The sequence below is a fragment of the Diplotaxodon limnothrissa genome, linkage group LG19, assembly GCF_057381915.1.
Source record: "Diplotaxodon limnothrissa isolate DT_005_m linkage group LG19, D_limnothrissa_male_GT1.1, whole genome shotgun sequence".
In the NCBI taxonomy this organism is placed as follows: Eukaryota; Metazoa; Chordata; class Actinopteri; order Cichliformes; family Cichlidae; genus Diplotaxodon; species Diplotaxodon limnothrissa.
The window spans coordinates 23,049,991-23,064,825 of record NC_140614.1 but is presented as its reverse complement, the minus strand read 5'-3'; the positions used below and the strand labels follow the sequence as shown (position 1 = coordinate 23,064,825).

At 41.7% G+C, this 14,835-nt stretch overlaps 1 protein-coding gene across 1 annotated transcript in view; it reads right to left on the bottom strand.

The window, feature by feature from the left end:
* plekhh1 (pleckstrin homology, MyTH4 and FERM domain containing H1) overlaps positions 1 to 14,532 on the bottom strand; it is a 32,942-nt gene extending 18,410 nt beyond the window's left edge. The window contains exons 1-2 of the mRNA XM_085342339.1: positions 14,323 to 14,532; positions 9,320 to 9,491 (exon numbers count right to left, since the gene is read on the bottom strand). Of these exons, the coding sequence (XP_085198465.1) occupies positions 9,320 to 9,463 (144 nt within the window). The 5' untranslated portion in view covers positions 9,464 to 9,491; positions 14,323 to 14,532. The remainder of the gene's footprint in view (positions 1 to 9,319; positions 9,492 to 14,322) is intronic.
* Positions 14,533 to 14,835: the final 303 nt, after the last annotated feature.

Sequence of the window (14,835 nt, the reverse complement as noted above, 5' to 3'; positions counted from 1 at the left end):
AGGAAAGCATTTTAATAGATGGGACATTTCAGAATTAGTAACAGGACAGTGAAAGTGGCAGAGAAAGTAAAATAAAGGGTAATGAGGATTCAACAAAGTCTGAGGACATCTAACAATGAATTACACCTTGAGCAAAAGGACATAGGCATACTGCAGTCATAGCTGAGAGGCCCTCAGACGAGGCTGAACATCTTTCACTCTACTACTTCTGGTCAAACACAAGTGTGATGGAATAATGCTAGGGTGTGTGCACAAGCTTGCGTCACCTTTTGTGCAAGCATGCATACTCATGCTTTCAAAGGCAAACACTGTCCATCCTGCAAGTATGCACACATCTGCAAGGACTGTCTCTCTCAAACACACACACATACAGAGAAGTGTTTGCACAGAATACACAGGACACCTTTTCTTACGAGGTCAGTGACCCTGCTGAAAGGAGAACAAACATACTAATGGATTCACTCTGCTTGAGAGATGCATTTGAATTCCTCTCGAAATTTTTGTTCCCCTTTTCTTTGTCTCTCTCAATCTTCCTTTATGCCTTCTCATCACCTCGACAAAGGCCCCCTGATTCCCAGAATCCAACATTCACAACATTTGAACACTTCCCCGCAGCCGGCTTAACACTCACTAAAGCCAGAGCACATCTGCAATGGGAGATGTGGGTGGAGACTGATGGTTAGTGGTTGGATGACTGCTCACCTCAAGGTCAAAAGCCTTCATCATGAGTCAAGCTCAACCCATACTTGTCTTTATTTAACAAAACGGAATCGGAAGAGGCTAAAAAGGACTTTAGGTAATGGCAAAGTACTGCAGAGGTCACAGTCTGGACTTCTCTGCCACACAGTTTTCACAGGTACAAAGAACCTTCGAAGGAACTCTACCTTGGGAAGTTCTGGGAAAATAGCACTTTTCTAAAAGGATAAGAACTCTGGGAGTGCTTAACATTTTTAACTGATTGAGTATTTGGAACATTTGATTTAGTTTTTGAAACATTGTTGCAGTTTATGCAGTTTGTCGATACTTCAACACAAGTTTCAGCAGAAAGCATGCAACACACGGACCAATGAAAAGGTTCAGATTGTATTAATTATTTACGCTTCTTCCGGCTGGTTAGTTAAGGGGTTACCACAGTAGATCACCCGTCATCCCCCTTCTGTCATACTAACCATCTAAATGCCCATAAATTCATGGATCCTTCTTTCCATTTTTATTGTTTCCTCCAAATGTGTCTTCTCTCTCTTCACTGTCTTCAGCCAACAGTCGGACGGTTTCCACCAAGCCCAAGCCGGCCAACAACACAAGAGGCGGTCATTATTAACCTAACTCATATGAAATTCTTATTGATCATCTGCATGTTTGATTTGCCAAAGATTTTATGCCAGATGCCCTTCCTCGAGCAACCCTCCCTATTTATCCAGGCTTAGGACCAGCATTAGGAGCACACTGGCTTGTGCCTGAAGAAATGCCTCATCGTGTTTAGTGGACAGAAGGAGTTGGTTGTTTGATTGTGGGTCATGGGATTAAAGTAAAATCTAGCAAACACTCTTAATGTAAACCCTCCTGTGTGGTCTTTACAGAAAGTCAAATTGTACACATAAGGCGCTAGAACTACAGTCATAAATTAGTTTGATCAAAGTAATATGGAGTGACAATGATAAATGAACAGGAATGCTTTTGAATACAGTTTTTAAACAGTCTGTGCTGTTGCAGCGATAAAAATAAACCGAGTGCTTGGATTGATTTGATTAGTCAGTCTATATAATCAAATGGCTAAGCTGATGGCAACAAACTGACCTTAAGCCTTGAGATATGGATACAGACAGTGTAATCTGGAACTGTTATTTAAGCTCTGGTTGTTTAGTTATGGAACAGTCCAACTGAAGTCCGAGTTGCTTAACAGGAGTGACACAGTTATATTAGCTATTCTGAATCGGTCAGCCCACAGTGCAACACATCACCTTGTGCTGCTGAGAATTCTTAAAATAGATAAGCTGGAAATTAAATTTTGCAGTTGTTTCTCTAAAGTTATTCTTTAGAGAAAGAACTAGTAAGCAGTTGATAAACGACACTGTTCCCAATCCTTTAAATCCACACTAATTTGACTAGCAATTACTGCCTTAGTGGCCAAAGATATGACCCCAGAAAAACACATCAGTGAGCCACACTTTTGCACTGGGTAGTTTATTTGGAGTCGGACCCACATACATGTCTTACTGTCATAAATACTCTATAGGGTAGCCAATCCATAACTGAAAATAGTCTCCAACAAATGCACCTCCCATTTGTGTAATGTAAAACTTGAGAACCCAGCTGTTTAACTCTTTTTAAAGGATATGCTGATAATAATGTTACCAGATTCATCCTTCAGTGTGTGTCTCTCACACACTCGCAGGCAAAACCTTGTAGGTAATTTTGTTTTAGGTTTATATTGACTGTGTCTTTCCCTCATGGGAATTCATGCGGGACTGATAACAGAGTGGTGGAGATAAAATGAAAGCAGGCAAGAGACAGCAGATCATCCATTTCCCAGGCAGCTAACAGATATGTCACAACTAAAGATCTGTTTGCTTTTGCTGCCAAAACCAAGTGACAGAAATCTGAGCCCACAGATTGTATTTCAAGCCAGCTGGCTTGATTATCTAAATCGGAGATTCTCCTCCATTCCCAACCCAGACTCGCCTCTACCAAAATCATTTTCATTCTGTTGCTTTAAAACATTTGCACTCATGTCAGTAAGATAGATCTATTGGGCTCAATAACTGCAAGAGGTTCTGTGGTGGCAAAACAAACCCAAAACATCACCCCTCCACCACCGTGCTTGACAGTTAGTATGAGATGTCTGTGCTGATATGCTGTGTTTATGGTGCTGCACATTATGACCAAAGATCTCCGTGGTCTTGGAGATGTACGGAATAAGGATGCATTTCATTTTTCACAGGACTGGATAACTGTGAAAATGTTTTTTACATGACTGTATTCTTTAAGGATCCCAAAATGTCATAGTTACAATTAATTTTCTTTTCTTTTATAATACTTATGGTTAACACTGATCACAAGGGCCACTACATTACATTACAGAGAAAACTGTAAAAGATAAACCGTCTAAAAACGGGTTTCACAGTAAAAGATTTGCCTACTGAGGCGTTTCACCTGCCTCCCAATGTTAAACATCAACTTTGCACAGTTGACAGCTAAACGCTCCCACTCAGTTATTAAATATTAAAACCGCTTTTTTCCCCTCAAAACAAGTTAAAGAAATAAAATACTGAGAAATGATAATAATACACGCATAAATACGTGAGGTGAGCATTAGGCACCGGTTGCCATTATGCATTTCCTTATGTTTAAATTAACTTTTTACAATGAAACATGCATGGACATGGGGAAAAGAGGTAATTTTATCAGCAAGACAGACGATAAAATGTCAGAAGGTTTCATAGGCTACAAAGAAGTTAAACAGTCTTTATATCAAGTCCAGACTTTTACAGTTAAACTATTAAAAAGGCGGCTGATCCAAACAAGTCTCCTCATGAAAATAAATGTTTATGCACACCAGTGTGTACTTGGTGACCTCTCTGCAGCCCTCCTTGCTGACTGAGAACACTTGTCTAAGTCAGATAACAGCATTTTACTCCTGGGGCCATGTAAGGCTTATGGGAGAGATTAATTCAATTTGTCCAGCATCCAATTAGTCAAGTAATGAAAGGAAACCTAGAAGTGGGAAGGCCACCCAATTTAAAAATTCCTCTGAATGAGGTATAGCCAGGACTGCCTAATTAGATGTGAAACTCTAAACTTTCTGGATTTACCTCCTCAAAGCTCCAAATCCACCAACTCCCATTGAGGTTTCTGATTGAACTTTTCATCTAAAAGTCACCTCTTGTGAAGGGTCCCTCTGACTTCTAAAGTTTTCTTTTCTGTACAGAGTTAAAAAAATGTATTTGTTAAAAATGCTGTGAATGGCAGGTCAGTTGTAACTAAATGTATTATTTTAGTCATTTCTAGGGAGGATTTTATTGCTTTGATCACTTCAGTCAGTGTGTTTAAATGAAGTTTGCTAGTTTTGTTTCCTTTAGATTACCGTTCATTTGTTAACATGTATGCCCTCCCTTCAAATTATTAACTTTGGCTTTTTGGTGGCTCCAAAAGCTGCATTTGCTATTTTAGAAACTCTTCAATTCTTATGGAGAAGTTTCTTTTTTTTAGGCTAACTGCCAACCACCATAGGTTACACTTTCCCAGTCTACAGTTAAAACTCAAACAAATTCCTGAATGCAGTAATCTTCCTGTTACACTCCTCGCATAGCAAATGGGGCATCTCCTTCCCTCTTTCTTTTCTCCTTCACTCTCCGTCAGCCTCTCGAGATAAATGCCATGTCACAGGCAACCGCGTCAATTTTTTTTTTTCATGTTTTTCCATACCAAAGTGGGTCAATGTGTAAAACACTCCTAACTTGGCAAGAGAGGAGATGAAGAGCGTGAAGCAGTCTTTCCAAACAGCAATAACATGACGGAATGGTAGTCACTCAGCACCCTCCCCCCTCAAGAAAGCTCAGAAAAAACACACTCAGCAGCACGGGACTCCACTTAAACCCAGCTCCGCACTGTGTGTTTGTGTTTGTCAGAGTTTACAGTGTGTGTATATGTTTATAACAGAGCGAGCGAAGGAGTAAGTGAGAGATTGATTAACCTTTTCACAGAAAAACGAATGTTTTAGCAGCATTGCCAAAAAGAACATTTAACAATGAATGTGTGGTTTTTATTGGACAGAAAATGAGAAAGAGAGTAATTAGTCACTTTTCAAAAAAATAAAAAGTTTGAACTCTCGTGTTTTAGAAATGAGAAACAAACAGTGAGAATATACAGTATAGCTCCCTCACACATGCACTCCAGGCCTGAGCTTTTCTAGTCATTACATGGCGCAGCTGCATGCATCTGACATTGAACTGATTTCACCCTTGCAGGCTCCAAGCACAAATTATGTCTGACCTTAAAGGTACAGTGTGTAATATCTCTGCTAGATGTCGGAGATTGGAGGTTACAGTCAACTTAATTCTGTTTTCTTACCCCTCCTAACTAAAGTGCATAATCCTAACAGTAGGACAGAAAACTCTGGCTGCTGTTTATCTGTGACAAGTGGGCGCTGTCAGTCTGCAGTTTACCTCAGCTGGTGTCCACTGTTATTTACTCTGGAGTAGATTGTAAACTTTATGAAAGGAGACGGTATACGAGTCGATGAGGCAACTTCTGTCGATGACAGTGAAACTCATGCGAGTTCTTGAACTTTTCTATCGGTAATCTCTGCTATTTTTGGTACAACACCTTTTGTCTGATTTCATCCAGCAAGAGCCAGTAACTACCTGAACTAGTGGTGGGTGGATCGATCCAAATATTGATTATATCAATACCAAGTCGGCATTGGTATTGGATCGATACTAGCCTGGTGAGATCGATTCTTTACTTTAAGTTCCGCTCTTGTTTGCAATGCTGTGGTTTCAGGAAAGACAAAGAAGCCTGGTCGCCGGACTCACTGCTGCTATGTCAGCACAGAACAGGCACACTTTGCTCCCCCTACCCCCTCTTGTGTTTAGCTGTTGCGCTGTCACGTGACGTGACTAAGGCTACGTCCACACTAATGCGTTTTCATTTGAAAACGCATCATTTTCTCTCTGTTTCGGCCTCCCGTCCACACCGAGACGGCGTTTTCCCCGAGTAAAAACGCGCTCTTGAAAAAGCATACAGTTCAAAACTGAGCTGTCCCGTCGCAGTGTGGACACTCAAAAACGCAGACTTTCAAAAACGATGATGCATTTTAGTCATGTGATGCAGTCATGTGACCAATTACACAAAGATAGCGCAGGGCATTATACAGCAGTTGTTTTGTTTGCTCTCAGACAGCCCTATTAAAGATTAATATCAGTCTGTACATGCTCCAGATAGCTTTTCTTCAAATTATTTAATTCTCACTCGCTTTGGTAACTTTGTACTTTTTGTGTTACTTGCAGCAACAACTCCACCTCATTGTTAGTCCATTTAAAAAACTCGGTGCTTTTCCTCGACCTTTTGCCGTGACGTTTCAAAGAGCCGGAAAGTAAATAAACGGCAGACAGAAATGAGGCAGGTAGAATCTTCTTGCGTTTCACGCATGCGCAGTACTAGAACGTAAGCATTTTCGTCCGTTTCAGTGTAGACGCACAACTCTGTGAAAACGACTGAAAACGCTAGTGTGGATGTGGAGTGTTTTCAGACGGAAACGCCGTTTTCAAATCTATCCGGGCTAGTGTGGACATAGTCTTAGACGCTTTGGGGGAGGGGTTAAGTTGTTTACATAATATTTATATTTTCACCAGTTGTTGTTTGTTGTTGTTGAGAATTTTAATTGTAATTTTTGTATTATAGTTTCTCAACAGTACTTGTTTGTTTTCATTTGTTTACTGGTTTGCATGCATCCACCTTATTTATTGAAAAGTATCGGTATCGGCGATACTGGCCTGTATTTACTTGGTATCGGATCGATACCAAAATATGCAGTATCACACACCACTACTGTGAACCGTTGCCAACCAATCAAGGAATACAGATTTTTCCCTAGCATGTCCAGTATTGATGTTTTGCAGACATGTGACCACTAACCATGTGACATTAACTTGTGGGCAATCATACTGACAATGTAGGGTCAAGTAAATAAAAATCACAGACACCCAGGCCTAGAGTCTAATCTGCTAACCATGTGGCAACCACTAGTCGTGAGGGAAAAATTAATATTCTGACTGATTTTGAGTAGCTATGAGTAGTTCCTTCAGCAATCACAAGGAAAATGATTCCTAAAGCCCCAGCCTGCAGACCAATCAGTGACCTCCTGGCAACTGTCTCTTCAGAAACTTTTTCACACTTTTTCATGTTTTAATATCACTGAGTTACTAGGTAGTGAGTATTTGCAATGCGGTGAATACGATGTGAAATTAAACCATGGCAGTCTGTATCAACCAAAGCAATCACTCAGAGGTTTTTGGTTCAGCGTCTTCTTTATGGTTTCATCCGACAAAAGCCAGCAACATCCAGGAAGTAGTGTCAATAGGTCGGGGAACACAAATCTTTCCGTAGCAGCCTGTGGTTGTATTACATCCGATATGGTGGACAACTTTCACATAACGTGCACAGTACTTGATACCAATACCCAGGAAAATCCTTGATACCATAGGGAAAGAAATTAAGAGGTTGCTTTATAAAGAGCTAAGCAATATAAACAATAACATCAGTAACAATATTGTGTTTAAGTTAGATTACTGTAGTTCATTTGCAATTTAACAGTAACATACAAGATGAACTCGGTTGCGCTCAATATTAATTTTATCTCTTTATAAGCTTATTGGTGCAGCCATCCACAACAATTACAGGGTTATGTCTGGACTGTAAACGTACTGCTGACTGACTGACCGAACCACTCCACAAATCTGGAAGTGCAAATGATAAAGCAAGTGAACACTGTGGCAAATAAAAGTACCTGAAAGCTATTCCGAACTCAAAACCCGTCCATATGTAAATCAGATCAACACAAAAATTGATTTCTGCTGCTAAACTCATGCTTTCCTCTAATCCAAACATTTCCAGTTTTACCAACAAATCTTAAGCAGAAAGCTGAATCTCCTGATGACAGCTGATTACTTTCCAAAGTGTCTGGTAGACAGGCTTTACAACAGCCACAGTTTTACAAGCATTTGGCCAGCGATTGGCGGTTATTTCCCCAGCTTGAGGGTAAGCACCAGAAGTGAGTTAAACGGTAAATATTCCTTTTGGCTTAAACTGCAGCCAACCTCTGATGACACACAATGAGTGGACCGAGTGTTTACCAAATAAGCTGGATAAGCTCATCTGTCTTCCCTCGCACTCATAAACATACAGTCATCCAAACCTGTATTTCTAACTGAGTCACGTGCTTTAATAGTTTCCTCATGCACAAAACACTTTAAACACACTGCCAGATCACAAGAAGAAGAAGGTGATGAAGCAATGTGATCTGAGTGTTTGTTCAGAACATCTAGCGGCATGTCTAATTTTGCAGATCAAAGTAGCATGATAAGTTTAAATCAAATTTCCATAATATTATGGTTCAAAAAGCCAAAAGCAGTTCATACTAAACTATTCGTGCCACATCACTGCTATATTAGGCTCAAACTTTAAAACTCAGGCTTTAAAACTCAGTCCTTACCAAAAAAAATGGTTCTGAGGCTTGTAAACCAATATTTTATGATAAATTTACCACGTTTTTGTTTGACAGATTTCTTGGTAGCACAGTCAGGCATCTATCTACCAACCTCCAACTCTACCACCTGAGCCACAGCCGCACACATCTTTAACCTTGTACAAAAACTAATAAGACAGGATTTGAGCTCCACTACATGACAGCTATAACTGTGTCACTTTGACTGAATAAGGATCAGATTATAAAGGCCCCATAAGAGCTTGACTGGTGTTGAAATGGGAATCATTCTTGTGTATTAAGGAATTTACACTTGGTGATAAGTAACTGCACACTCCTCTAAAAACTTAGAGTATAATGCCGTCTAGAACTATTGGCCTGTTCAGTACTGTCAACTCCTTGTATGCATTTCTAGCCTACTTGTTTGCCATCATTTTTTAATTTATCAGCAACAGCATAACCACCCCAATGGAAGGACTCATAGATGTGATCAAAATCAAGGAGATTGCAAAAAACTTTCGGAATGGATATGAGGGTCAAATATGTTTTGATAATGCTCCATGCACAACCATGAACGCTGGCAACAATGTAGCCATTTATGTAGGTCACATTTTAGACTCTACAGAGAATCACGTCTGAACTCTAAATCAGTCTCGTGTTAACCGCTACACCATGGAGCCACTTAAACTTCTTTTGGCTGCTCCATTATTTGCATAGTCACCTCATTGTAGACACACTTCCTGACACCACTCTTCCAGGGGTTTTGCATCTCTTCCCAGTCCCAAAACCATTCACATGCAATCGAAATGTCTTAACCAATACACCATGGAGTACTAATTAAGCTCTCAATTACACTTTTAACAAAATGAAATGAACAAATTAGCATTTGCACTAAGTTCTAAAGCAACATTACCATATTTCTATGTTACTGTAGTATAACTCTGAACCTGTAAGAGTTGGAAAATTGTGCCAATAACTGTTAAACGTCCCAAATGTCAATACAGTTCTAGTGTCTTTTAAAGAGGGAGTAGTAAATGAGTGAATAAGAGAATGATTTGGGGATTTTGGGCAGAGTTTCTATGTGTAACTACTACCCATGATGCTTTTCACTCTCACCTTCTCTGCCAGCAGCTCTCGGATTTTCCCTGCCTGGAGCCGGAACCTCAGCAGCTGCATTTCAAGAGCGATACAGCGTTTCTGCCAATCCACACTGGCCGCTCCAGCGGCTCCTGCCCCGCTGCTCTCCAACACGTCAGCCATGGCGAGAATTCAGGGCTCTTCCTCTGGACTGAAATACAGAAAACACAAATCTGCTTGTAAACTTTGGGCCTGCATGGTTTGACTTTAATAGTTATGAATGGGCTGCACAAACTTGAAAATTTGCAAATTTGATCAAAGACTGAAAATGACATCCCTGAGCAGGAGGTTAAAAAAAAAAATCATCCTGGAAAGGCATTTCCCTACGAGGCTCAGCTTCTGTTTTCATTTACAGCACAAAACCTTTGCTGACCACACTTCCCATGATTCACTGACGAAACGTGAGTAAGGAAAATACTAACGATGAATCCACAATGACACAAGTTTAATGAAAGCTTCCTCTTACTTTCTGTGTTGCTTTGTGACACATAAAAAGAAACCTACATGCAAACACAAGTGTTAGGCACATAAATAAACATTGTAGAGAGATCACCACAGGATTATTTTTTATTTGCCTTTCCTATTGGAGTGGAGGGCCCACTCCTGAAGAAATTCTATGACTCTGTTGTGGCTTCTGCTATCTTTTATGGCGTGGTCTGCTGGGGCGGCAGCATCTCTGCTGGGGACAGGAAGAGACTGAACAGGGTGATCCGAAGGGCCAGATCTGTTCTAGGATGCCCTCTGGACCCAGTGGAGGTGGTGAGTGACAGGAGAACGGCGGCTAAGCTGTCATCCCTGATGGACAACATCTCCCACCCCATGCAGCAGACTGTGACAGCACTGAGCAGCTCCTTCAGTGGGAGACTGCGGCACCCACGGTGTGGGACGGAGAGATTTCGCAGGTCTTTCCTCCCCACTGCTGTCAGACTCCATAATAAAGACTTTAACTGATCAAGCACACACATCCATACATATGCAATAATACTAAGTGCAATAATCTTTTCTGTCATCGTTGTATTTTTACTCAGTTGTATATAGTATTTGTATTCTATTTTTATCTTATTGTATATTTATTTTATTTTATTCTACTGTATATAGTATTTTATTTTATTCTATTCTGTACAGTTGTGTACTGTATTTATTCTTATTGTATTCTAATTTTTGCGTCATAACTTTTGCACTGTCCACTTCCTGCTGTGACAAAACAAATTTCCCACGTGTGGGACTAATAAAGGTTATCTTATCTTATTCTTTCTTAGTCTCTGCACATGCCCACACACACTGAACAAAACCTCAGCAGGGAGACTTTTTGTCAGTGGGGGAGCCGGTTCATGTGTACTGGCTCTCAGGTCTGCCAGCCACAAAGCAGGTCAGTGCTCTGCTTTTTAGCCAAATTACCTACTAACCCAATCCCCTGCCCTCCCCCCTATGCAATCCCTTCTTAATTACAAGGAAGGAGCAAAACGGGATCCTGTGCAGCACAATAGTGTCTTTCTGCATGACAGTCCCATCACAGCTAAAAAGGAGGGGGCACCAGCTTGCTGCAGCAAAGAAAGGAGGAAAGAATGTGTGACAGTGAATGGACCGAGCTCTGAATGTGGGAAACTGGGGCGCTTAAGTTGTTTTTACCTGAGGACGATTGACTGGTGGCTTTTTTTCCCTCGACAAGATACTCATTTAAAAAGGTTAAAGGCCTGCTGTGTGAACATCCCGAAATAAAAGTAGTTCTAATGATCAGCTTTGAGGTTGTGTGCCTAATGTGCAGGTTTGTGTGAACATTTGCACATCAAAATGAAAACAAATGAAGCTCAAGGAAGTTATAAAAGCTGAGTTTTCAGACAGAAAGACATCCAGTCTCAAAGTGCAGCCAGACACCATCAGCAGAACAGCAGACGTTCAAAGTCCGGCAACTATAACTGCAACATGGCGCTCCCTACAATTAGCATGCTCGTAAATACAGGCCTAGAAAACAAATTACAGAAGTCATGCGAGTGGAGGTTTTACCAGCCAACCGCTGTGCCCAGCCTGGACAGTCAAGGTCCATCTACCAAGAGTTCCCCTGTGTCTCTGTCTCTCTCTGGGGCAAACTGGAGGGTATGAGGGTCATGCAAAGCCAGACGCCATTGTGGGTAAGAGGTTGGATCCCTTGGCTTGAATAAGCCCTTCTGGGTCATACTGTGCAGAACAGGGAAAGACAACGCCAGATGCTCCTCCAGGAGCTAAAACAGCTGGGTGTAAACAAGCCATTTGCTTGTTAAACACTCTCAGCACTGCTATGCTAATTCTCCCTGAACCAATTCCTTTAGTGCTCTTTGCTTGTTGGAGACATTAAAGGTTGTTAAAGCTAAGGGCAACCTGTGCCAGGAACCCAGTTGAATAATCAGCAAGTGTAAAGTTAAACTTGCTCAAGGTGAGGAGGGAAGGCAAATAAAGATTACAGAAATGTTTTCTGCTCACTTCCTCAGAGTGCATGCAGATAAAAATCAACCCCACAACACCAGCTTGTCAAGAATTAGTTTATTCTCAAGGTGTGTGGGAGCAATACAGCCCAACGTGAATTAAACTGGAGTCATTTTATCCTTTTCAAGTATAGCCCTCAATCATGGGATGGTTTACAGCAATGCAGAAGGCAATTTTCCACTGAGTCTAGTGTTAAATATGATCTGATAAATACTATTCTCTACTCAAGTATCGTCTCTTGTGCTGGAAACATTCAGGTGGTAGGGGTAGAAAGAAAGAAAGTCAAGACAACAAAAACAAGCTTTCCAGGATCTGCACGGTAGATCCATGTTTGGTAACACTTGGGCCACCCAGAGCGGACTGTGTGGGGAGATGCATGCGAGGGATGTAGCGCAGAACGGCGAGTGCTCTCCTGGCAGCAGATAGATGTGAAGGCCCTGGGAGCTTCTCTACTTCCATCTAGCTGCAAGAACTTGCACACAGCCACAGCCAGAGCAAACACTGGGAAAGACGTCTGGATGGAAACGCCACCGCAACGATCCCAGCAGGATAGTTTCTACGCCTGCCATAGGAGACGACCGCTTCCCACTGACAGTTATACTGCAGTATTCCTCAAACTGAGTGAGATTTGGTATTCAGTAAGGAGAGGTTTTATTCATAATCACAGATTGAAATAAAGGAATTTGTGTGGACAGCGTGTGAATGCACCTTTGCCATTCTGCGCACAAAAAAAAAAAGGAGTCTCAAGTCGGTCCTTTCGTTGACATGAACCTCTTTAATCACCACGTATTCAAACACACACTCCGCGGTCAGTCGTAACTCTTCAGCGCTTGCTTACCAGAGCACAGGCAGGCGCAGATGGAGATACACAGAGGACTAGATTGGAAACAGACACATGTGCGTGCACACCACTGACACACTGCTGAGCATGCAGCTGTGGTGATGTAAGTGATTAGGTGGTTCAGTCATATCATCCCCACCAGACATTTCAAATCCCCGATGTTGTTGTCTCCACAGAGGTCCAACTTGGCTTCCCTGCGTTTTGGCATGTCCCCCCACTTTGAAAAAGACTCCCATGAGACAGCACAGCAGCGTGTGCGTAAATCTGGGTCAGTCACAGCAGATTTGTGTCAGCGTGGCAGATCCCTCTGTGCATGAGAGCTGACACAGAAAACCTATCCGAGAGCACGAGGAGTCAAGTGTGGGTGTTTTAAATATTGCCTTATCGTCTCCTCGGTGGCCTCATGTGTTTAACAAAGGGGGACCACTGTTGACTCCCATCTGGTCAGGTAGGCCTCACACTTTATATTTTTTTTAAGAATCAGTGCCTCACTGTTTATTAACCTTTGACCCGATTCATGATAGAAACATAGAAAAACAACATCATTTGCTGTTGTTTTTATAGTTATACTCAAAGGGTAACTTTACAATTCTAAAATTACACATTTAAACCACTGCAGAGCCTTGTGGATGTTTTTAGGCTATTTTTAAAATCTCAACTACACCTCACCTTTATCCTCCCCAGTTATCTTATCTGTCTTGTCTTACTCACCTCTCCTCCAACACCTCTCACTTTCCATCCCTTCTTTCCTCCACATCCTCTCCTCCTCTTCCTAACCTTTGCCAGCAAGAAAACCTGCAGCTCTCTCCCAGCCCAGGTTAATGACAGGCCTCAGCAAACTGACCACACTCATTATCAGTCTCGGGCTTAAATACAGGCCCTGACATTCCTCTGCACTGAGGTGTAAACATCTACCTCTGCAACTCTTCTGTCCTTTGCACACACTTTTAAGTCCTGGCTTCTGCAGTTATCGCTGCAGGGCATAGAAAGCCTTTGCTTTTGACATAAAATCCAAGAGTTATAGCAGGAGACACGCTTAAACACACTGTGTGGAACGGAATATATATATATATATATATATATATATATATATATATATATATATATACACACACACATATACATATATATATCTCGGGTCTATATATCAGCCTGAGAATGTGTTAAATCACAGCAATAGCCCCTGCCGGAGAAGTCAGTTTGATCTGGAGCAGCAATGTGAGCCTTTACGATTTCCCCACATGTTAAAAAAGATGATGGGATTTTTTAAAAAAAGAAAAGCTGCGCACTTTACTCTAAGGTCATGCAAACCCAATGCAACAGATGTTATTTCCTTCTTACTTCACATGCAGACATCGCAGTTTTAATATACGCATTTAGAGCTAACCCAAGGGCGAGACATTATACGAAAAAAGGTCCACAAGGAACAGGTGTGTGCACAGCTCAGCAGCACAGCATCAACCGTAAAGCGTAGGTCTGCAGAAACAAAAAAAAAAAAGTTAACCGAGCCATCAGGAACCTCTCAAAATACACAGGCGTCTTTTGTCCCCAGCAGCCTCCTGCACGCGACTTTATTTAATTTTGCACGATCATAAAATTCCGCGAGTGACTGAAGATATAAATGAACTAGATCACTTAATGTCATGTGCTTTTAAAACGGACCACTGTAAGGCTTCTTTACCTTGTGACTTCGTTGTTTATGCCCACCTCTCAGTCGAGTCTCTCCTCTCACGGACACCTTCCCCGGCAACTCGTCGCAACTCGGCTCATAACGTCTCCGTCACCGCGTCGACTTCCACTCGCTTCTCTCATTCATTTCTTTGCTTTCATGTCTTGTGTCGGTCCGTCCCGGTGCCGTCCTTCGTTTTCCTTCGGAGCGCAGCGACTTCAGTGCAACTCACTCACAGCTCCATTCAACAGACTCATCCCATTTTCCTTTAAAGGGCCGAATGCGGGATCAAATTTCTCCAGGAGTCAGGCCCCCCTCTTGTGCGCAGAAGCTGCTCAGGATATTGCATTAAGGCAGACTTGGGTTTTCCCTTTAGGATGTAAACAAAGAGCAGTGAATATTACTTTGCTGAAGAAGAAGAAAATCCCTATAGTCTATAAACCCGAGGAGAGATGAAACAGCTTCATGTTTTAAGGCCAAGGATGTTGTAAAAATGGGGCGACAGGAGATGTCAGGTCACCCCAA